General features: G+C 44.6%; 1 protein-coding gene across 1 annotated transcript; it reads left to right on the forward strand.

Annotated features, from left to right (window-relative positions):
• Positions 1–13,490: 13,490 nt before the first annotated feature.
• LOC140189889 (gap junction beta-2 protein-like) lies at positions 13,491–14,246 on the forward strand. Its single transcript, XM_072246228.1, has one exon. The coding sequence runs from the start codon at positions 13,491–13,493 to the stop codon at positions 14,244–14,246; it is 756 nt and encodes a 251-aa protein (XP_072102329.1).
• The last annotated feature ends 8,974 nt before the right edge of the window (positions 14,247–23,220 follow it).

The raw sequence follows: 23,220 nt of genomic DNA on the forward strand, positions 1-23,220 counted from the left end.
GTGGGTAATGTCAAGATATAAATAGTTGGTTTGGAAATTGTGAAACCAACTAAAGAGTTTATGAATTTTTGAAGCTATGAGTGAATCCTTCAGCTAATTATGATTAATAAAGTGTAATTATCATGCAAATTCATGTAAAACCTTGGACTTTTGCACCATCTCTGCGTGCAGTTTTCCATTGATTCTTTCTATCTACTGTGAATGCCTGCAAGAAAATGGATCTCAGGGTGATACATGGTGGCATATACTGTACAGACTTTGACAATAAATTACTTTGACCTTTGAGATTCATTGTTTGGTGTGGTTTATCAGTTGTTTGACGTTAATTGGCACCACCATCGAAATGCAGTAATTCTCTCCATCATTGGTGCACGGAGGCTGCAGTGTAACAAACCAGACGATACACTGCACTTGTCCATCTTCCTCCGAGAGCAGCTGCCAAACCCTCGGAGTGCTGGAAGAACTCAACAGGTCATGCAGCACCAGTGTGTGGGGGTGGGGGGGGGGGTGGTTGGAATGGATAGGCAACATTTCGGGTCAACAACCTTCCTCTGCACTGAAGGACCGTGGACAATTTCACTTGAAGAGGTAGAGAGGAAGGGATGGAACAAGAGCTGGAGGTGATAGGCAGACGCGGTACGGGAGACTAGAAATAGTGATGGGGAGTGTGGGGTGATAGGTGCAGGCTGAAGATGACAGAATTCCTAAATGTGTGATGTATAACACCACGGTGGACAGCAAGTGGAAATATATGGTGATTAGGGAAAGTATGGGGAATGTCTGAGCTATATTTTTCACACAGAGTGGTGGGTGTATGGAACTTGTTGCTACGTGTGGTGGTAGAGGAAGATACTTTTGAGGCATTTAAGTAACTCTTAGATAGACATATGGATGATGGAAAATGGAGGGCTACAAAGGAGGGATGGGTTAGATTGGTCTTAGAGTGGTTTAAAAGGTCAACATCAGATTGTGGGCAGAATGGCCTGTACTCTGCCTGTAGTGTTCTGTGTTCTACATCACCCGATTTTCATCGGCCTAAGTTCTGGACTTCCCTCACAAACAGCACTGTGGCAACACTCTCGCCAAAAGGACCACAAAGCTAAAAAAAAAGTCTTACCGCCACCTCTCAGGGGCAATTACGATGGACAATAAATACTATCGAATCGGCAGAGGAGGCTCCAGACAGGTAGGGGTGAGCAGTTTAAAGAGTACCGCTCACGGGCTTTCGGCTTTTTCTGGTGGCTCAATCATATCGCGATTGGTCAACAAAGGCAAAATAAAAATAATGTAAGGACAAGCAAAGTGACGATTGTTGGAGTGGGGTGACTTTTGCTGAACAGGCCCGAGCGAGGTAGGTTTCTAGTAAGTTTCTTCTTCTTTCTTCCTCTGTTAGTGCATAGTCAGTGCAGTGAGCAAGGCTCCAGGGTCGTTTTCCTGTGTTTTTTTTGTGTGAGATGTGGGAATTCTGCGAGACCTCCATCCTCCCCGGTTACCACAGCTGCACCAGGTGCACCGAGCTGCAGCTCCTCGGAGAACAGTTTAAGGAACTGGAGCTGTAGCTCGATGACCTTCGGCTCATAGGGGAGACTGAGAGAGTTATGGATAGGAGCGACAGGGATGTAGCCAGCCTTGGGTTGCAGGAAGCAGGTAACTGGGTGACTGTCAGAAGGGGGAAAGGAAATATGCAGCCGGTGCCGAGTACCCATGTGGCCGCCCCCTCTATAATAAATATAAAGCCCAATTTGTACCTCTGCGTCAAATGTACGCCGTAGGGTGACGTGCACCTCCCCAAAAATGTAACTCATGTGTCGCGGCGGCGCAGACCGCACCAACTGTGATTGGTCTGTTTGGTAGCATCGCACTTCCTCATACGCATTTCCGGTTGCTTTTCTCCGCCATGACTGTACACTGACGCGAAATAAACGGTTGGATTCGATGAACCAGATCGTCGAATCTACCTGCCGACATCTGAAAGTATTTGAAATGCATTTCCTCGTCCACGTCTCTCACGAAGAAACTCAACACAGTGGCGTAGAAACCCCACCGCCAACTAGCGTTTTGGCGGCGAATTGCAGAGCGACGCAGACACAACTACGCATGCTCATTACGGCGTAGGGCTATGCAAAAGTGTAAATCAGGCCCACGGCGTAGCCTGTACGCACAGGTATAAATCAGCCTTAACACTTTGGATACTGCTGAGGGGGAAGGGAATGACTGACTGGGCCTCTGGCCCTGAGCCTGGCACTGTGGCTCAGAAGGGAAGCGGGGTAAAGAGGGCTGCCGTGTGGTAGGGGATTCCATAGTTAGAGGAATGGACAAGAGATTCTGTGGACGGCTGCCAGGGTCAGGGACATCTCGGATTGGGTCCATGGCATTCTAAAGGGGAAGGGGGAGCAGCCAGAAATCTTGGTACATAGTGGCAGCAACATCTAGGTAGGAAAACGAAGGAGGTCCTGAAGAGATCATTTAGGGAGTTGGGTAGAAAGCTGAAAAGCGGACCTCCAGGGTAGTAATCTCTGGATTGCTGCTTGTGCCACACACCAGTGAGAGAAGATGGGCTCAAAGGCCTAATTCTGTTCCTGTCTCTGATGGTGTTCTGATCTTCCCAGGCAGATGAATGCCTGTGTGAGGAACTGGTGCAGGGGGCAGGGCTTCAGATTTCTGGATCATTTAGACTCTTCTGGGGAAGGTGACAGGTTACACCTGAACCTAAGGGGGTTCAATATCCTTATGGGAAGGTTTTCCAGAGCTGTTTAAACCAATTTGGCAGGGGTATGGGAACCAGAGTGAAAGGGCTTTTGGTATACAGGCAGGTGCAGTGATAAAACTACAATCAGTGGGATGAGTTGCAGTGTAACATGGGGGCAAAATTGAAAAGGGTGATGAATGCAGGACTAAGGTGTTATATTTGAATGTGTGCAGTATGCAGAATAAGGCAGTTGATCTTGCAGTGCAGTTAGAGACCGATAGGCCTGACATTGTGGGTATCACTGAGCCATGACTGAAAGAAGATCATATTTGGAAGCGTAACGACCAAGGATACACATTGTATTGAAAGAAGAGGCAGACAGGCAGAGGGGGTGGTGTGGCTCTGATGGTAAAAAATGAAATCAAATCCTTAGAAAGATGTGACATGGGATGGGAAGATACAGAAGCCTTGTGGGTAGAGTTAAGAAACTGCAAAGGTAAAAAGACCCTGATGGGAGTTAAATGCAGGCCTCTGAACAGAAGCTAGGATATGGGCTACAAATTACAATGGGAGATAGAAAAGGCATGTCAAAAGGGCAATGTTGCAATAGTCATGGTGGATTTCAATATGCAGGGAGATTGGGAAAATCAGGTTGGTTCTGGATCCCAAGAGAGAGGATATGTCGAATGCCTACAAGGTGGCTTTTTAGAGCAGCTTGTGGTTGAGCCCACTAGGGAAAGGCAATTCTGGATTGGGTGTAGTGTAATGAACCAGATTTGGTTAGGGAGCTTAAGGTTAAGGAACATCTAGGAGTGAGTGACCATAATATGATAGACTTCACCCTGCAATTTGAGAGGGAGAAGCTAAAGTCAGATGTGTCAGTGTGTAGTAGGCAGCGTTGATCCCAGGGGATCGTGAGTTTGCGCCTCTGGTGGACTGTGTCCTCTCCAGGGCGCAAGCCTGGGCGGGAAGATTTGAAGAACCGACTGTTGCCCATGCAGTGGGTTCCCCCTCTCCATGTCACTGATGTAGTCCAAGGGAAGGGCAAGTGCCGACACAGCTTGGCACCAGTGTCGTCACAGAGGTTGCCAGAGTGAAGTTGTAAACAACATCAAGCTGCCTTAGGGACCCCGGCTCCGGATTTCTTCCTTGGGGTTTTACTCCCGAAGCCTTTCCCATGGGCGGGTATGGACGCAAGGCAGCGGAGGTTTAAAAATCAGAGTTTTCCTTCTCCCAAGTGGGCTGCCATCACATTTCATTCCAAGGCTGACGAGCCCCACCTGCCCGATAAGTAAAGGGCATTATAGAGGTATGGGAGAGGAGGTGGCCAAAGTTGATTGGAAGGGGACATTAGCAGGGATGATGGCAGAAAAACAATGGCCAGAGTCTCTGGGAGCATTTCGAAGGGTGCAGGGTAGATACATCCCAAAGAAAATGAGGTATTCTAAAGGCAGGATGACACAACCGTGGCTGACAAGGGAAGTCAAAGCCAACATAAAAGCAAAAGAGAGGGCATATAATAGAGCAAAAATTAGTGGGGTGTTAGAGGATTGGGAAGGTAACTAAAAAGCCTTAAGGAAGGAAAAAATGAAATGTGATGGCAAGCCAGTCAAAAAGGATGCCAAATGTTGTTCTCAGATGTACAAAGGGTGAGTAAAAGAGAGGTGAGAGTAGATATCAGACCACTGGCAAATGACATTGGAGAGGTAGTAACGGGGGCGAGGATACGGAGGACATACTGAGTAAGTACTTTGCATCAGTCTTCACTGTGGAAGACACTAGCAATATGCTGGAAGTTCAAGAGTGTCGGGGGGGGGGCAGAAATGAGTGTTACTGGGCGTTTGGGAAGCTGAAAGGTCTGAAGGTAGATAAATCACCTAGAGCAAGTGGTCTACGTTCCGGGGTACTCCCATCTCTGAAAGGGGTACCTGAAGAGATTGTGAGACATTAGCGAAGATCTTTCAAGAGTCACTAGATTCTAGCATGGTTCTGGAGGACTGGAAAATTGCAGTCAATTGTTAAAGATAGGTCTGAGGGTACTTGGAGGCAGATGATAAAATAGGCCAAATTCACAATGGTTTCTTTAGGGAAAATTTTGCCTGATGAATCTGTTGGAATTTTTTTTGAAGAAATAACAAACAGGATAGACAATGGATGTTGTGTACCAGATTTTCAGAAAGCCACAGATGAGGCTGCTTAACAAGATAAGAGCCCATGGTATTATAGGAAAGATACGAGCGTGGATAGAAGATTGGCTGATTGGCAGGAGGCGAAGTGTGGGAATAAAGGGAGCCCTTTCTGGCTAGTTGCTGGTGACTAGTGGTGTTCCACGGGGGTCTGTGCTGGCGCTGATTGTTTTTATGTGATATATCAATGATTTGGATGATGGAATTGATGGCTTTGTAGCCAAGTTTGCAGATGATATGAAATAGGTGGAGGGGCAGGTAGTTTTGAGGAAGTAGAGAGGTTACAGAAGGACTTAGACAGATTCAGAGAATGGGCAAGGAAGAAGCAGATGTAATACAATGTCAGGAAATGTATGGTCATGTACTTTGGTAGAAGAAATGAAAGAGTTGACTATTTTCTAAATATGGAGAAAATTTAAACTTCAAGATGAAACAGGACTTGGGTGTCCTAGTGCAGAATTCCTTGGTGGCGAGGAAGGCAAATGCAATGCTAACCTTTATTTCAAGAGGACTAGAATATAAAAGCAAAGATGTAATGCTAAGCCTTTAGAAAGCACTGGCGAGGCCTCACTTGGAGTACTACGAGCAGTTTTGTGATCCTGATCTAAGAAAGTATGTGTTGACATTGGAGAGGGTTCAGAGGAGATTCACTAAAATGATACCGGGAATGAAAGGGTTATTGTGTCAGGAGTGTTTAGGGGCTCTTTGAATTGAATTGACTTTATTACTTACATCCTTCATATGCATGAGGAGTAAAAATCTTCACGTTATGCCTCTGTCTAAATGTGCAATGTGCAATTTATGGTAATTTGTAATAAATAGTATGTACAACAGGACAGTTAATATAACATAGAAATACAATTGTATCAGCATGAATTAATCTGCCTGATAGCCTGTACTCGCTGGAACTTAGAAAATTGAGGAGGGAATCTCTTTGAAACCTACTGAGTGTTGATAGGTCTCAATAGAGTGGATGTGGAGAGGATGTTTCCTGTAGTGGAGGAGTCTCGGATCAGAAGGCACAGCCTCAGAATAGAGGGATGACCATTTAGAATGGAGGTGAGGAGGAATTTCTTTAGCTGGTTGAAGAGTGGTGAATTTGAGGAATTTGTTGCCACAGGCAACTGCTGACGCCTGATCATTGGGTTTATTTAAGTGGGAAGCTGATAGATTCTAAATTTGTTGGGGTTATGGGGAGAAGGCAGGAGAATGGGGTTGAGAGGGAAAATAGAGCAGCCATGATGAAATGGTGGAGCAGATTTGATGGGTTGAATGGCTAATTCTGCTTCTATGTCTTATGGTCTAACCTTGACTTTGAAGCCTAGCTCTTGTAGGTAACTAAAAAAACAGTTTATCAACATCTGTGGTATTGTTTGTAGTTGAAAGCCACTCCAAAAACTGGTCTCACTACAATAACCATACCCAACCATTATTGCAAACTTAAAAGAATGAACAGCCAAAATAGACACTACTAAGTGTAAAACTGGTCTCCTTTAGATAATCTGTATGGAAAATGTTATAAATGTTTTAAATGTCATTCTGTATAGCCAGCCTATCCACATTCCTCAGCTGTAGATTTTCCAGCCTTATACACTGGTCAAAAGCAGCCGAGCTGAGATACCACCCTAGGATATCACCTAACGCTGTCCAGAGTACAAAAATTATTCCACATTTTACCGAAGGTAAGGCTGAGATCTCCTTTCCTGCTGTTTGTACTTCAAAATAAATAACAAGTAGATACATTGGAACATTCGGGGAAGGTGTACTTGGTGACAACAGATTGGGTGGGTTACTTTACAAAGGGAATTTAAACAGCCTGGGCTTGTATCTGCTTTAGTTTAGAAGAGGAAGAGGGAATTTAAGATCCTGAAGGTTTTAACAGGATGAATGTGTGTTGCTTATTGCTTCCTACAAGATAATCTAGAAGTCACTGTTTAAACACTTGAATACAGCTGAAGGGAATTCTGTGAGTATTTGGAACTCTTTGCCTCAAAGTGTGTTGGAAGCAGAGCTTTCGAATAATTGTTAAGCTACAGGCAGGTTACTTCTTGATTAGCAAGGGGGTAAATACTCAAGGAAATGGGAACACAGAGCACCCCTCCATGGATGCTGCCTGACCTGCTGAGTTCCTCCAGCATTTTGTGTGTGTTCCTTTGGATTTCCAGCATCTGCAGAATCTCTTGTGTATACAGTTCTTTACTGATTTTTTTCTTTGCTTTAATCATCTTTTTAAATGGAGAGGCTATAACTGGGAGGATTGGACAATCGGTGTAAATAAAGGGCAGGTTGAGATATAGAAGATTCTGAACAGATCGTCAGAATCAGAATCAGGTTTGTTTTCACTGACGGATATCGCGAAACTTATTGTTTTGTGGCATGAGTACTGTCAAAAATTGTTGTACAATAAGAAGATATTTTAAAATAAATAAATAATGCAAGAACACAGCAAAATATTGAGCCAGTGTTCATGGGTTCGTGGTCCATTTAAAAGTCTGATGACAGAGGGGAGGAAACTGTTAATTAAACGTTGAATATGGATCTTCAGGCTCCTGTACCTCCTCCCTGATGGTAGTGATGAGAAGAGGGGTCTTCAGGTTCCTGTACCTCCTCCCTGATGGTAGTGATGAGAAGAGGGGTCTTGAGGCTGCTGTACCTCCTCCCTGACGGTAGTAATGAGAAGAGGGGTCTTGAGGCTCCTGTACCTCCTCCCTGATGGTAGTGATGAGAAGAGGGGTCTTGAGGCTCCTGTACCTCCTCCCTGACGGTAGTAATGAGAAGAGGGGTCTTCAGGATTTTGTACCTGCTTCCTGATTATAGTAATATGGAGAGAGCATTTTCCACATGGTGAGGGTCCTTAATAATGGGTAATTGTGAAGATGGGCGTTAAGTATGTAGTATAGATTCAAATAAGCAATTCAGGAGAGAACCCTTTAACACAGTTCATGCTTGAGATGGTACACGCATACTATTGTAATGATGAGGGAAGAAACAAGTGCCTTTGGGGTATAGCTAGTGAAAATAACCATTGTTTCTCAGCTGTTTGTTTCATATATTTGAGAAGTCTTTCCAAAGTAGACTTGGTAGTGTGGTAGTGTGGTAGTGTGGAGGAGCAGAGGGATCTGGGGGTGCATGTCCACAGATCCCTGAAAGTTGCCTCACAGGTAGATAGGGTGGTTAAGAAAGCTTACATAAGTCGAGGGATAGAGTTTAAGAGTCGTGAGGTAATGATGCAGCTCTATAAAACTCTGGTTAGGCCACACTTGGAGTACTGTGTCCAGTTCTGGTCGCCTCACTATAGGAAGGATGTGGAAGCATTGGAAAGGGTATAGAGGAGATTTACCAGGATGCTGCCTGATTTAGAGAGTATGGATTATGATCGGAGATTAAGGGAGCTAGGGCTTTACTCTCTGGAGAGAAGGAGGATGAGAGGAGACATGATAGAGGTATACAAGATAATAAGAGGAATTGATAGAGTGGATAGCCAGCGCCTCTTCCCCAGGGCACAACTGTTCAATACAAGAGGACATGGCTTTAAGTTAAGGGGTGGAAATTTCAAGGGGGATATTAGAGGAAGGTTTTTTACTCAGAGAGTGGTTGGTGTGTGGAATACACTGCCTGAGTCAGTGGTGGAGGCAGATACACTAGTGAAGTTTAAGAGACTGCTAGACAAGTATATGGAGGAATTTAAGGTGGGGGGTTATATGGGAGGCAGGGTTTAAGGGTCGGCACAACATTGTGGGCTGAAGGGCCTGTACTGTGCTGTACTATTCTATGTTCTACGTTCTAATGCGTTAATCCTTAGTAAGTATTTTGCATCAGTCTTCACAGTGGACAACACTAGCAGTATACCAGAAACTCGAGATTGTCAGGAGGCAGTAGTGAGTGTTGTTGCTCTTACTAAGGAGAAGGTGCTTGGGGAGCTGAAAGGTTTGAAAGTAAATAAATCACCTGGACCAGAGGAATGGAAAATTGCAAATGTCTCTCTACTCTTCAAGAAGAGAGGGAAGTAGAAGAAAGGAAATTATAGACCAGTTAGCCTGACGTCAGTGGATGAGAATATGTTGGAGTCCATTATTAAGGATGAGGTTTTGGGATACTTGGAGGTGCATGATAAAGCAGGCTAAACTCAGCATGGCTTCTTTAAGGGGACTTCTACCCGACAAATCTGTTGGAATTCTTCGAGGAAATAACAGGCAGGATAGACAAAGGTGAGTCATTGGATGTTGTTTACTTGGATTTTCAGAAGACCTTTGTCAAGGTGCTGTATACGAGGTTGCTTAACAAGATAAGAGCCCATGGTATTACAGGAAAAGAATACCAGCATCGATAGATGATTGGCTGATTGGCAGGAGGCGAAGAGTTGGAATAAAGGGGGCCTATTCTGGTTGGCTCCCAGTGACGATCGGCAGTGGTTGGTATTGGGACTACTTCTTTTCACTTTATATGTCAACAGTTTGGAAGGTTTTGTGGCTATCTTTGCAGATGATATAAAGGTTGGTAAAGGGGCAGGTGGTGTTGAGGAAGCATGGAGTTTGCAGAAGGACAGATTAGGAGAATGGCCACAGAAGTGGCAGATGGAATACATTGTCAGGAAGTGTATGGTCATGCGTTTTGATAGAAGGAAAAAGGCATAGACTGTTTTTTAAATAGGGAGAAAATACAAAAATCAGAGGTACAAAGGGACTTGGACGTCCTCATGCATTCCCTAAAAGTTATCTTGCAGATTGAGTCAGTGGTAAGGAAGGCAAATGCAATGTTAGCATTCATTTTGAGAGAACTAGATTAGAAGAAGAATGATGTGATGCTGAGGCTCTATAAGGCATTGGTCAGACCACAATTGGAGTATTGTCTGCAGTTTTGGGCCCCTTATCTAAGAAAGACATGTTAGCATCCAGAGGAGGGTCACAAGAATAATTCCGAGAATGAAGGTCATCTATCCATGCTGGTATTCTGGTATGAAGAGAACTTGATGAGTCCATCTGTTCCAAAATCTTCTGAGCACAAGCTCCAGGCCCTCAAAATATGCCCATTTAGGTTCAGTGCTGAAAGGGGTCTGCATGAATAATCAGAAGGTTAAGTGACAAAGCAGATTTGTCCTGAACTATGCCTTAAGTTACAAGGATACACCTTTAACAATGAGCTCATTGCAGGGGCAATTCATCTACTGTCTCCCACTATATAGTTTCAATGAGGCAGAATCAGAATGGTCCACATTGAGTGAGTGCTTTCATACGCTCCAAAGGATCAGTTGGAAGTTACACTGTGAGCAGGTTTTATCTCCCGAAAACTGGTTCTCATTTTAATTAATTCATAATTATGCTGTCTATATTGTCAGAACCCAGAATGATCCGTAACATTGATGATTTATCATCGCGAGGACATTCTTTGAAGTAGAATGCATTGAGCCTGAATGGTGTGAGGATGAAAATCTAAATCAAATCAAAACAAATCAAATTCAAGTTTAATTATCATTCAGCCGTACAGCCGAACACAACAGTATTCCTCTGGGGTGATGGTGCAAAGCATACACAGCATGTGAATCAAAATAGTGAGCAAAAAAAAACCATAGTCACACAAAAATAAAAAATGAAACGCATATGAGCAACATGTTCTGCAGATTGATGGTGCAGTTTTCGGCAGTGCGCAGCCACCACAATCTAGCCCGTCATTCCACCAATCGAACGCTGGAGGCCAGCCCCCCAACCAGGCACGGACGCAACGCTACTCTGCCTCCGGTGTCTCCTCTCTTGCACTGCAGGTGCAGGCAAGCCTGTGGCTTGAGGCCTAATCCTCGCTACAACCGAGGCAACGCAGCTTTCCCACCATCAGCCATGCCACCAAACAAGGGTAACAGGCCAGCGACCTCTTACATTATCATGTTCCGGTAGGATGGCGGCGGCTTCTTGAAGGCTAACCAAAGGTATTTTTTTCTTTGTAAAATGTCTTTTTAATGTTTGCAAGACAATACTGGACTCCAAGAATTTCGGGTACTGCAGGTCTACCCCATCAGTTGATTGGAGGAGCTGGACTGGGTTCAGAGAAGCTGGTCTAGGTGTCAGAGATGCTGGACTGGGTGCAGACTGTGTGGCTTAAGATAAAGTTAAATATTAGGCAACACACACAAAATGATGGAGGAACTCAGCAAGTCAGACACCATCTATGGAACTGAATAAACAATTGACATTTCGGGCTGAGACCCTTCTTCAAGAGAAATAAAGATTATTGCTTGATTTGTCACATGTGCATCCAAACATACAGTGAAAAGCATCATTTGCATCAACAACCAACGCGCTCGCTGAATGCCATGCTTCCGGTGCCAAAGTAGCATGCCCACAATTTACTAATCCATACATTTTTGGAATATGGGAGGAAACCAGAGCACAAGAGAGGAAACCCACGCAGTCACAGAGAGAATATTTAAACTCCTTATAGGCAGCAGCGGGAATTGAACCCTGATCTTGCCTCTTAAATTAGAAGTGAAGTTGGCAGCCTACTGAACTGTAGTTTTCTGACTGTACAAATCACTTGAGTAAACAGTGCACGTATGATGCAGGCTCACACAGGGAGATAATTCATTTCGCTAAGGATTTGGGATTTCCTGTAGACTTTTTCCAGCAAAATTCATCACTTTCAGGAACAAAGGACAACATATTTCGTATATAAAAACTAGAAAGAATCCTGAGAACAAGAGTTGTAAAGTCCTTGAAAATGAGTCCATGGGTTGTGGAATTGGTTCAGAGCAAGGAATGCATTAGTTTTGCTTGTAGTTCAACCAACACATTATTACGACATGTATATCATAGACAACGTTATCTTGTACTTTACACGAGCTACTTGATGCATACGCAATGTCTCACCAGGACAGTGAGACGTGGTTTGCTCACCGCGCTCCCTGTGTTGATACACTATATAAAGAGAGAGAGAGAGAATTTTCATTTCGTTATTTTAGAAAGCATGTTCACTTTACAGAATTTTATTACATGTGCCGAAGACTCTTGCCCAGTACTGTAAATGAGTAGTGCAAAAATAGTGAGCTAGTGTTCATGGCTTCATCAGAAGCAACATAACGATCTCCAGGGAATTCTAATTCATAGATGAGAGGTTTCATCATCATCATTATGTGTCATGTGGCCGATTATGGCCTTCCCTTGATCATTATTGTTCTTGCCAAGTTTTTCTACGGAAGTGGTTTGCCATTGCCTTCTTCTGGGCAGTGTCTTTACAGGACGGGTGACCCCAGCCATTATCAATACTCTTCAGAGATTGTCTGCCTGGTGTCAGTGGTCACATAACCAGGACTTGTGATGTGCACCAGCTGCTCGTACCACCATCCACCACCTGCTCCCATGGTTTCACATGGGGGGGATTGGGCTAAGTTAGTGCTACCCATTGTCCAAGGTTGACCTGCAGACAACAGAAAGAAGGAGCTCCTTTGATGGGAGATGTATCTTCACCTCACCACCCAAAATTTATAACATTGAAAATTTTGGCCATCAGCTAACTGCATGCACGTCATAAGTAATACATACAGCACTTACTTACTGCCCGTTACGCCACTGGTGTTTAGGGCAACAGTGAACGTCTGCCATCTCTGGCGGTGCTCAGGGCTTCCTTCATCGTGTCAGTCGCTTCCTCTCGGTCTTCTCTACTGCAAGTCCCAGGTGGAGACTCAGGAATACCGTCGCTCTCAGATGTAGAAGGATTCTTCATTGCTGTTTCCATAACAATTTTTTTTTTTGACTAATCTGAGTTGTTAGCTCTGAGCTGAACCCCCGAACCTGGAGGACCGGTGGACCACTCTTAGTCTGACCTCTACCCTTTGACCTGTTTGGCATGGGTGACCCTACCAAGAGCCAAAGCATAAAGCCCTGACTCCAGCCAACGTAGCTCTCCAGGTCATTGAGGCACACAAGCCTCCAAACCCTACGACAAGGTTATGGTCCTCTTGGAGGATGAGTAATACGTGATTCAACAAAACAGTTTGGAGTGTTTTGGAACCATTAAAAACTGTTCCTTTGTCCCAGCTGTTGTGCAGCAGTATTGTTACAAAAGTTTTGTTCAGAAAGAATTTTTAAATGTTTGATATGTTGGGTTAATGGATAAAAGCAATCTCAGGATGGTGAATGAGAGAAACATGCCTCTTCAAGAATTGATCATTTGTTTTATTGCTTTATGATTGTTATATGCAGTGAGGTACGGTGAAAACCTTGGCCTGCGTACCATTCATTCAGATCAGTTCATTAAACGGTGCTGTGAGGTCAGACTGAGGTAAAGCAATACAAGAGTGCAGAATAACGTGTATCATTTACAGAGAAGGTGCAGCACAGGTCAACATAAAGTGCAAGGCCATAATGAGGCAGATCGTGAGGTCAAGAGTCCATTTTATTGTACAAGAGTCTGATAACAGTGGGGTAGACCCTACCCTTAAGCCTGTAGGTACTTGCTTCCTGGCTTGTGTGTCTTCTACCCAACGGGAGAGGGGAGACGAGAGAATGTCATGGGTAGATGGGGTCGTTGATCTGCTTTACCAAGGCAGTGAGGAGTGTAGACAGAGACATTTCTGGATTTTGCTGTGATGAAGTAACTGATGCTCTTTAATCCTAGAGTGGTCCACAATGGGATGGTATTTCCTCCATTCTCTGCTAAATGGGGTCAACAAGTATTCCACGTCGCTGGGGAAGGTGTGGCTCTCGGTCATTTTCATCTTCCGTCTGCTGGTGCTGGTGGTGGCGGCCGAGACCGTCTGGGGAGATGAGCAGAGTGGCTTTGTCTGCAACACCCAGCAGCCCGGTTGCAAGAACGTCTGCTACGACCGCTTCTTCCCCATCTCCCACATCCGGCTGTGGGTTTTCCAGCTCCTGGCTGTGACTGTCCCCTCATGTCTCATCGGGATGCATGTTTCCCAACGGAGGAAAAACAAGAAGAACATCAAAATCTTTAATCAGAATGCTGATCGGCGAAAAATAAAGATCGATACCTCTCTCCTTCGGACATACCTGGTCAGCGTCGTGTTCAAGATGTTATTTGAAGGCAGCTTTATGTATTTATTCTACTGGATCTACGAAGGATACCAGATGGTTCGACTAGTGAAGTGTAGTGAATATCCCTGCCCTAATACCGTTGACTGCTTCATTTCCAGACCAACTGAGAAAACCATTTTTACCGTGTTTATGCTGGTGACCTCAGCTCTGTGCATCTTGTTGAATGTGGCAGAACTCTTTTTTCTGATTGTTCGATATTGCTTCATGCAATGGAAGCAACAGAGGTTTTCCTCAGAAGAAAACAACGAAAAGGATAGAAGATTATCGGCCACCATTACTTCCGGTGATAACATCACTGTGAACTTGGATATTGATCGGGAGAACATCTAGGAACAGGCCTCTAGAAAAACGCTTGATTAATGAATTAAGATCTTGTACCACACACATTGTTCACAAGATGTTATTATGAGAGGAGGGGAGTGTGAAATACAAAGGTTAACCTCTATCTTTCACACATTCTATTTATTTTTGCATTGTATTCCACCCATAACTAATGTAATTTGCTTGTTGTATATCAGAATCTGATTCTGTCTTTTGTTAACCTTCTACATGTCTGCAGAAATGTCACCAGCTATGAAATATATTTAGAAACAGTGATATATAAAAAAATATTCATACTGTACATATATTATGGGATATATAATATATGACCCACCAGCCTCTGCACCCAGCACATAATTTTCCTTAATGTCCGTCATCTCCAACGGGATTCCACTACCAAGCAAAACTTACCCTCACCCCCACCCCCCACTTTCCGCTTTCTGCAGCCATTGCTCCCTACACGGCTCCCTTGTCCGGTCGTCCCTCCCCACTGATCTGGTACTTTTGGTGCTTATCCTTAAAAGCGGAACACGTGCCACACCTGCCCCTACACCTCCTCCCTCACTACCATTCAGGGCCCCAAACAGTGAGGCCACACTTCACCTGTGAGTCTGTTGGGGTCATCTACTGTATCCAGTGACCCGGTGTGGCCTTCTGTGAATCAGTGAGACCCAGCATAGACTGGAAGACCACTTCTCCGAGCACCTCTGCTCCGTTTGCCAGAAAAGATGGGATCGCCTGGTGGCCACTCATTTCAATTCTATTTCCCACTTCCATTCCGACTTGTCGGTCCATGGTCTCCTCTACTGTCCCATGAAGCCAGACAACATTTTTATATTCCGTCTGGGGAGCCTCAAACCTGATGGCATGTCTATTGCATCCATTATTCCCGATTTGGTCTCTGCATTGGTGAGGTATGAAGTAAAACGGGGAGCTGATTTGCCAAGCACCTCTGCTCCATCTGCTGCAAGATGAACTCCTAATGGCCAAACGTTTTAATTCCCATTCCCTTTCCAGTTGCATCATGTTGGTCCATGACTGCCTCTTGTGTCAAGAAGAGATCACCCTCACGGTGGAGGAGTAACACCTTATGTTCTGTCTAAATAGTCTTCAACCTGGTGACATGAATATCAATTTCTTCTTCTGATAATTAAAAAAAACCCTTTTCCCCTCCCTCCTCCTCTTTTTTCATTCGCCACTCTGGCCTCCTACTTAGATTATGAGGACACACAGTCCTCTTTTATTGTCATTTAGTAATGCGTGCATTAAGAAATGATACAATATTTCCTCCGGTGTGATGTCACAAAAACACAGGACAGACCAAGACTGAAAACAACTAACAAAACCACATAATTATAACATATAGTTACAACAGTGCAACAAAACTATAACTTGATGAAGTCCATGAGCACAGTAAAAGTTCAAAGTCTCTCAAATGTTCCACATCTCACGCAGACGGGAGAAGGAAGAAAAACTCTCCCTGCCATATCGACCACAACCCGACTCTGAGTCATCCGAAAACTTCGAGCTCTGATCAGTTCTCCGACACCAAGTACTGAGCGCCATCTCTATCCGAACGATTCGACCTCCTTCTCGGTCGCCAACAGCAGACAAAGCCGGGGATTTTGAGGCCTTCCCTCCGAGAGATTCCTGACCACGCAGTAATGACAGCAGCGAATGGGCGTTTCAGAAATTTCTCCAGATGTTCCTCTGTGCTTTCACGTCCATTCTCCATCAAATCAGAATTGTCCACGGCCCCTATTTTACTTCTTCGCACCTACCTATCAACACCACCCCCCCGTGCCCCCTCCTCCTTCCCTCTCTTTTATGGTCTACTCTCCTCTCCTATCAGATTCCTTTCTCTCCAGCCCTTGACCTTTCCCACCCACCTGGTTTCACCTTTCACCTTCCAGCTATCCCACCATTTTATTCTGGCATCCTTCCCCTTCCTTTCCAATCCTGAAAGGTCGACTGTTTGCTGTTCGCCGGAGATGCTGCCTGGCCCTCTGGGTTCCTCCAGCACTTTGTGTGTGTTGTTCTGGGTTTCCAGCGCCTGCAGAATCCCTCATGTCGCTAACTAAACGCCGGGTGAGGACAAGTGTAACTTATCCCACTGCATCCCTAGAGCATCCCTTTTGGCAAAAGAATAAATCAAGGAAGGTAGTTTTGGCAAAAGAATAAATCAAGGAAGGTAGTGCACCCGTGGCTGACAAGAGAAATTAGGGATAGTATCAATTCCAAAGAAGAAGCATACAAATTAGCCAGAGAAAGTGGCTCACCTGAGGACTGGGAGAAATTCAGAGTTCAGTAGAGGAGGACAAAGGGCTTAATTAGGAAGGGGAAAAAAGATCATGAGAGAAAACTGGCAGGAAACATAAAAACGAACTGTAAAAGCTTTTATAGATATGTGAAAAGGAAAAGACTGGTAAAGACAAATGTAGGTCCCCTACAGACAGAAACAGGTGAATTGATTATGGGGAGCAAGGACATGGCAGACCAATTGAATAATTACTTTGGTTCTGTCTTCACTAAGGAGGACATAAATAATCTTCCAGAAATAGTAGGGGACAGAGGGTCCAGTGAGATGGAGGAACTGAGCGAAATACATGTTAGTAGGGAAGTGGTGTTAGGTAAATTGAAGGGATTGAAGGCAGATAAATCCCCAGGGCCAGATGGTCTGCATTCCCAGGGTGCTTAAGGAAGTAGCCCAAGAAATAGTGGATGCATTAGTGATAATTTTTCAAAACTGGTTAGATTCTGGACTAGTTCCTGAGGATTGGAGGGTGGCTAATGTAACTGCACTTTTTAAAAAAGGAGGGAGAGAGAAACCAGGGAATTATAGACCGGTTAGCCTAACGTCGGTGGTGGGGAAACTGCTGGAGTCAGTTATCAAGGATGTGATAACAGCACATTTGGAAAGCGGTGAAATGATCGGACAAAGTCAGCATGGATTTGTGAAAGGAAAATCATGTCTGATGAATCTCATAGAATCTCATAGAATTTTTTGAGGATGTAACTAGTAGAGTGGATAGGGGAGAACCAGTGGATGTGGTATATTTGGATTTTCAGAAGGCTTTTGACAAGGTCCCACACAGGAGATTAGTGTGCAAACTTAAAGCACACGGTATTGCGGGTAAGGTATTGGTGTGGGTGGAGAGTTGGTTAGCAGACAGGAAGCAAAGAGTGGGAATAAACGGGACCTTTTCAGAATGGCAGGCGGTGACTAGTGGGGTTCCGCAAGGCTCAGTGCTGGGTCCTCAGTTGTTTACAATATATATTAATGACTTGGATGAGGGAATTAAATGCAGCATCTCCAAGTTTGCGGATGACACGAAGCTGGGTGGCAGTGTTAGCTGTGAGGAGGATGCTAAGAGGATGCAGGGTGACTTGGATAGGTTGGGTGAGTGGGCAAATTCATGGCAGATGCAATTTAATGTGGATAAATGTGAGGTTATCCACTTGGTGGCAAGAACAGCAAAACAGATTGTTATCTGAATGGTGGCCGATTAGGAAAAGGGGAGGTGCAACGAGACCTGGGTGTCATTATACACCAGTCATTGAAAGTGGGCATGCAGGTACAGCAGGCGGTGAAAAAGGCGAATGGTATGCTGGCACTTATAGCGAGTATATTCAAGTACAGGAGCAGGGAGGTACTACTGCAGTTCTACAAGGCCTTGGTGAGACCACACCTGGAGTATTGTGTGCAGTTTTGGTCCCCTAATCTGAGGAAAGACATCCTTGCCATAGAGGGAGTACAAAGAAGGTTCACCAGATTGATTCCTGGGATGGCAGGACTTTCATATGAAGAAAGACTGGATGAACTAGGCTTGTACTTGTTGGAATTTAGAAGATTGAGGGGGGATCTGATTGAAACGTATAAAATCCTAAAGGGATTGGACAGGCTAGATGCAGGAAGATTGTTCCCGATGTTGGGGAAGTCCAGAACGAGGGGTCACAGTTTGAGGATAAAGGGGAAGCCTTTTAGGACTGAGATTAGGAAAAACTTCTTCACACAGAGAGTGGTGAATCTGTGGAATTCTCTGCCAGAGGAAACAGTTGAGGCCGGTTCATTGGCTATATTTAAGAGGGAGTTAGATATGGCCCTTGTGGCTACGGGGGTCAGGGGTTATGGAGGGAAGGCTGGGGCGGGGTTCTGAGTTGGATGATCAGCCATGATCATAATAAATGGCAGTGCAGGCTCGAAGGGCCGAATGGCCTACTCCTGCACCTATTTTCTATGTATAATGAAGCAGCTTTTATACACTACAACCACTAGGTTATCACATCCCACAGAGATTAAAGTTCAAAGTAAATTTATTATCAAAGCACATCTCTGTCACCATATACAATTCTGATGCCTCCAACAAGGTTCATGGCAGTTTCCACAGCTGACAATGACACCAATGCCTGGAAATCTGGGTCTACATTGACATGCACCACCAGATCAGGTCTGTTGTCCACCAGCGAGTTTGGTGTACCCATCTACTGGAATGTGAAAAGCTTATTGCATGTGATGTGATTGTGCCAAATGGTTCCTGGGATTAAGATCATAAGAGCAAAAGTTTTAGCAGCATCAGCCCATCGGGTCTGCTCCGCCATTCCATCATGGCTGACTTATTATCCCTCTCAACCCCATTCTCCCTGTAACCTTTGAAGCCCGGACTAATCAAGAACCTATCAATCTCCGGCTAAAGCAATTCCCCTCAGCTCTGTTCTCAATGGACGTCCCACTGTCCTGAAGCTGTGTCCTCTGGTCTTAGACTTCCCCACTACAGGAAACATCCCCTCCACATGCACTCTATCCAGGCCTTTCCAAATATTTTATAGCTTTCAATGAGATCTTTCCTCGTTCTTCTAAACTCGTTGAGCCATCAAACACTATACACAGCAGCTGTGTTCTGTACACACCAGCTGTGTGGTGAAATAGCACAACAACGCCTCCTTCACCTCAGACAGTTGAGGAAGTTTGGTATGGGCCTGCAAATCCTAAGAACTTTCTACAGGAGCACAATTGAGAGCATCCTGACTGGCTGCATCACTGCCTGGTATGGGAACTGTACTTCCCTCAATCGCAGGTGTGTGCAGAGAGTGGTGCGGACAGCCCAGCGCATCTGTAGTTGTGAACTTCCCATGATTCAGAGGGTGATCACAAAGGCAAGGAAAGAGGACCGGGTCGAGACAACAGAGACTTATGGAGAAGAGGAGTTCAGTGGGTAATAAAATGGACGAGTTCACGGTGCTAGCCAGGCATCAGAGAACATTTCGGGAGGTCAGTGTTATGTGTTTCACTGGCACAGGGCTACACGAGGACATACCCGATCAAAACTTTTCCACGGACGGCTTCCAGACCGTTCGGGCTGACCGGAAGTGCACTGAGAGCGGTAAGCATAAAGGAGTTGGGGGCTTACTGTTCTGGTTAACAACGGATGGTGCAATCCGGGTCATATTACGATCGAGGAACGTGTTTGTAGACCGGATATTGAACTTTTTGCTGTTGGACTCTGGCCATACTCCACCAAGCTCCACCAAGATACAACACTGGGCGTCACGGGCGGCCGTTCCTGCCTGTGGCCATCGAACTTTGCAGCTCCTCCCATGGAGGGTCAGAAACCCTAAGCCAATAGACTGGTCCTGGACTTATTTTCCATCTGGCATAGTTTGCATTTTGTTGTTTGATTGTCTGTGGTTTTTGATTTGCTATATTTATGCTCTATTCTTGGTTGGTGCGGCTGTAACGAAACCCAATTTCCCTCTGGATCAATAAAGTATATCTATCTATCTATCTATCTATCTATTTACAAGGATAGGTGTGTAAAAGGGGCCCATAGGATCATTGGGGACCCTAATCATCACAACCACAATCTATTCCAGCTTCTACCATCCGGGAAGTGGTACCCCAGCATAAAAGCCAGGACCAGCAGGCTCCGGGACAGCTTCTTCCACCAGGCCATCAGACTGATTAACTCACGCTGATTTGAATGTATTTCTATGTTATACTGGTTGTTCTGTTTATTACAAATTATTATAAATTACCATGATTGCACATGGCACACTTAGATGGAGGCGTAACATAAAGATTTTTACTCCTCATGTATGTGAAGGATGTAAGAAATAAAGTCAATTCAATTCAATTCAATTCACTCCTCACTCATTAACCCTTTCATTCCCATGATCATCCTTGTGAAACTCCACTGGACCCTCGCCAATGCCAGCACACTCTTTCTTAGATAAGGGCCCAAAGTGCTCTCAATGCTCCAAGAAAGGTCTGACCAATGCCTGATAAGGCAGCGGCGATGAAGCGTGGATTTCGGGGATTGCTCAAGCTCTGTGTATGTTCAGAGATTAAAGAATGATCATGTTCATAAATTCATTTCCCATTGGTATTGCTACCATAAGACAATAAAACATAGGAACATAATTAGGCCACTCAGCCCATCGAGTCTGCTCCACCATTCCGTCATGGCTGACTTATTATCCTTCTCAACCTCATTCTCCCTGTAACCTTTTGACACCCTTACTAATCAAGAACTTACCAACCTCTGCTTTAAATACACGCAATGACACAGCTTCTACAGTCATCTGTGGCAATAAATTCCACTGACTCACCACCCTCTGGCTGAAGAAATTCCTCATTTCTATTCTAAAAAGATGTACTTCTATTCTGAGCTGTACCCTCTGGTCTAGATTCCTTCTCTATAACAAACATACTGGCTGTAAGATTGACTGATGAGCTACAAAATAGACAAGACCTTGGTGGGAAGACAAGGCTTTGTTGGGTAGACAGGACTAGTGGGCAGACAATGCTTTGGAGGGCAGAGAGAGGTTTGGTGAGCAGACAAGGCTTTAGTGAGCAAGCAGGGCTTTAGTGAGCAGAGAGAGCTTTGGTGAGCAGGCAAGGCTTTGTTGCTCAGACAGGACTGGTGAGTAGACAATGCTTTGGTGGACAGACAAGGCTTTGATGGGCAGGGAGAGCTTTAGTGGGCAGAGAGAGCTTTGGTGAGCAACAAGGCTTTGTTGGGCGGACAGGACTGGTGGGTAGACAATGCTTTGGTGGACAGTCAAGGCTGGTGGGAAGACGGGGCTTTGGTGAGCAACAAGGCTTTGTTGTACAGACAAGGTCATGGATTCACAACGTCCATGAGCAGTCAAGACTTCTGCACAAGTGTATGTGATCCATTTTCTTCAGCTCCTGAGGTGGTTCTAATTCCTGGATGTCGAATCTGGAAACTGGTTGTCTGGATGGTATGTTAGATGAACGTACAACCACTTTGTCATGCCGATTTGGGAGGTGGGAGTTTGGTGACTCATTCCACAGGATGTGATCATATCTCAGACTTCTGCCCATTAAAACAATTACAATATAACCTTGGATTACAATATTGTGCCCACTGTACTAAACCTGATTTTTCACTCTAATAAACTGACTTTACCTGAATTAAACTCCTGCTTATGATCTTGTCTGACTCTAGCAGTTGGAAGACTACAGGAAAGATTGAGAACGTGGTGAGCAAAATCTCCAGTGAAATAGCCTGAGAATGTTTTACTGTGTGGCAACATTTGGAACATTTTTCATGTCTCATGATAAAAACATAGGTCATTCTGGACTGAGATGAGGAGGAATAGTTTTATGCAGAGGGATGAGTTTGAGGCCTAGTGTTCGGGGTCCCATCATTGGTGAGTCTGGAGTCAAGACCTGGAGTTCAAAGTTTAAAGGAAATTTATTAACTGATTGAATTTTTTAATTTATCATCGAAGCAGATACCCCGAGTACAACTCTGAGATACATTTTCTTGCAAGCAGTCACAGTAAATACAAAAAACACAATAGAATCAATTCAAGACCACACCCAACAGGCTAATGTACAAAAGACAATGAACTGTGCAAATACAAAAAGAAAGAAAAAAAATGAAATAGTAGTAATAAATCAATGTGATAAATATCAGGAAGGTGAGATGAAGAGTCCATAGGTTGTGGGAACAGTTTAGTGTTGAGTGAAGTTATCCCCTCTGGTTCAGGAGCCTGACGGTTGAGAGGTAATAACTGAACCTGGTGCTGTGAGTCCTGTGGGTTCTGTCTCTCTTTCCCATTGGCAGCAGTGAGAATGGAGACTGTCCATGATAGAGTGGGTTCTCATTCATCGTTGTCAGCCAGCCTTGAGGTCAATGGATGGTAGTGGTATGGAAGGCTATGGTTTGGGTGCAGGTCGATGGGAGTAAGCAGTTTAAATGGTTTGGCATGGACTAGATGGGCCAAAGGGCCTGTCTCTGTGCTGTACTTTCCTATGACTCAATGACAGGCTGAAAGGTTCTTATGATAGGTTCCTGCTCCCACTGTATTCAACTCTTCTGATGAAAAGTCTTTGACAAGAAACGTTAACGCTTTTTCATTTCCCACAGTTGCTGCCTGACCTGCTAAGTATTTCCAGCCGTAACTGATTTTATTTTAGATTTCTAGCTTCTGCAGTTTTCTGATTTTCATTTCTATATTTTTAAAAGTTTAAAAAGCAGCTGGGGTGGCATGGCAGTGCAGTGGTTAGTGTAACACGGTTACAGTGCCAGCATCCCGGGTTCCATACCAACACCGTTGGTAAGGAGTTCGTACCCTCTCCCTGTGACCGCGTGGGCTTCCTCCCAGTGCTCTGGTTTCCTCCCACAATCCACAGACATAGCAGTTATGTGGTTGTTATTGGGCGACACAGGTTTATTGAACTGGGATAGCCTGTTAACATGCTGTATCTCTAAAAAAGTTTCTGAACATAATATTCAACAGAACAAGTGACTTTACGGAAGCATTTTATATGCTTCTACCTAAACCAATCAAACTATGTGAAAAAGCACATCTACATGAAATAATATTGTAGCAGAGCAGCATCCATCATCAGAGATCCCCACCAGTCCTGACAAAGGGTTCTGGCGCGAAACATTGACTGATGGTTTCCACGGATACTGCCCGACCTGCTGAGTTCCTCCAGCGTGTTGTGAGT

The sequence above is a fragment of the Mobula birostris genome, chromosome 29, assembly GCF_030028105.1.
Source record: "Mobula birostris isolate sMobBir1 chromosome 29, sMobBir1.hap1, whole genome shotgun sequence".
Lineage (NCBI taxonomy): Eukaryota > Metazoa > Chordata > Chondrichthyes > Myliobatiformes > Myliobatidae > Mobula > Mobula birostris.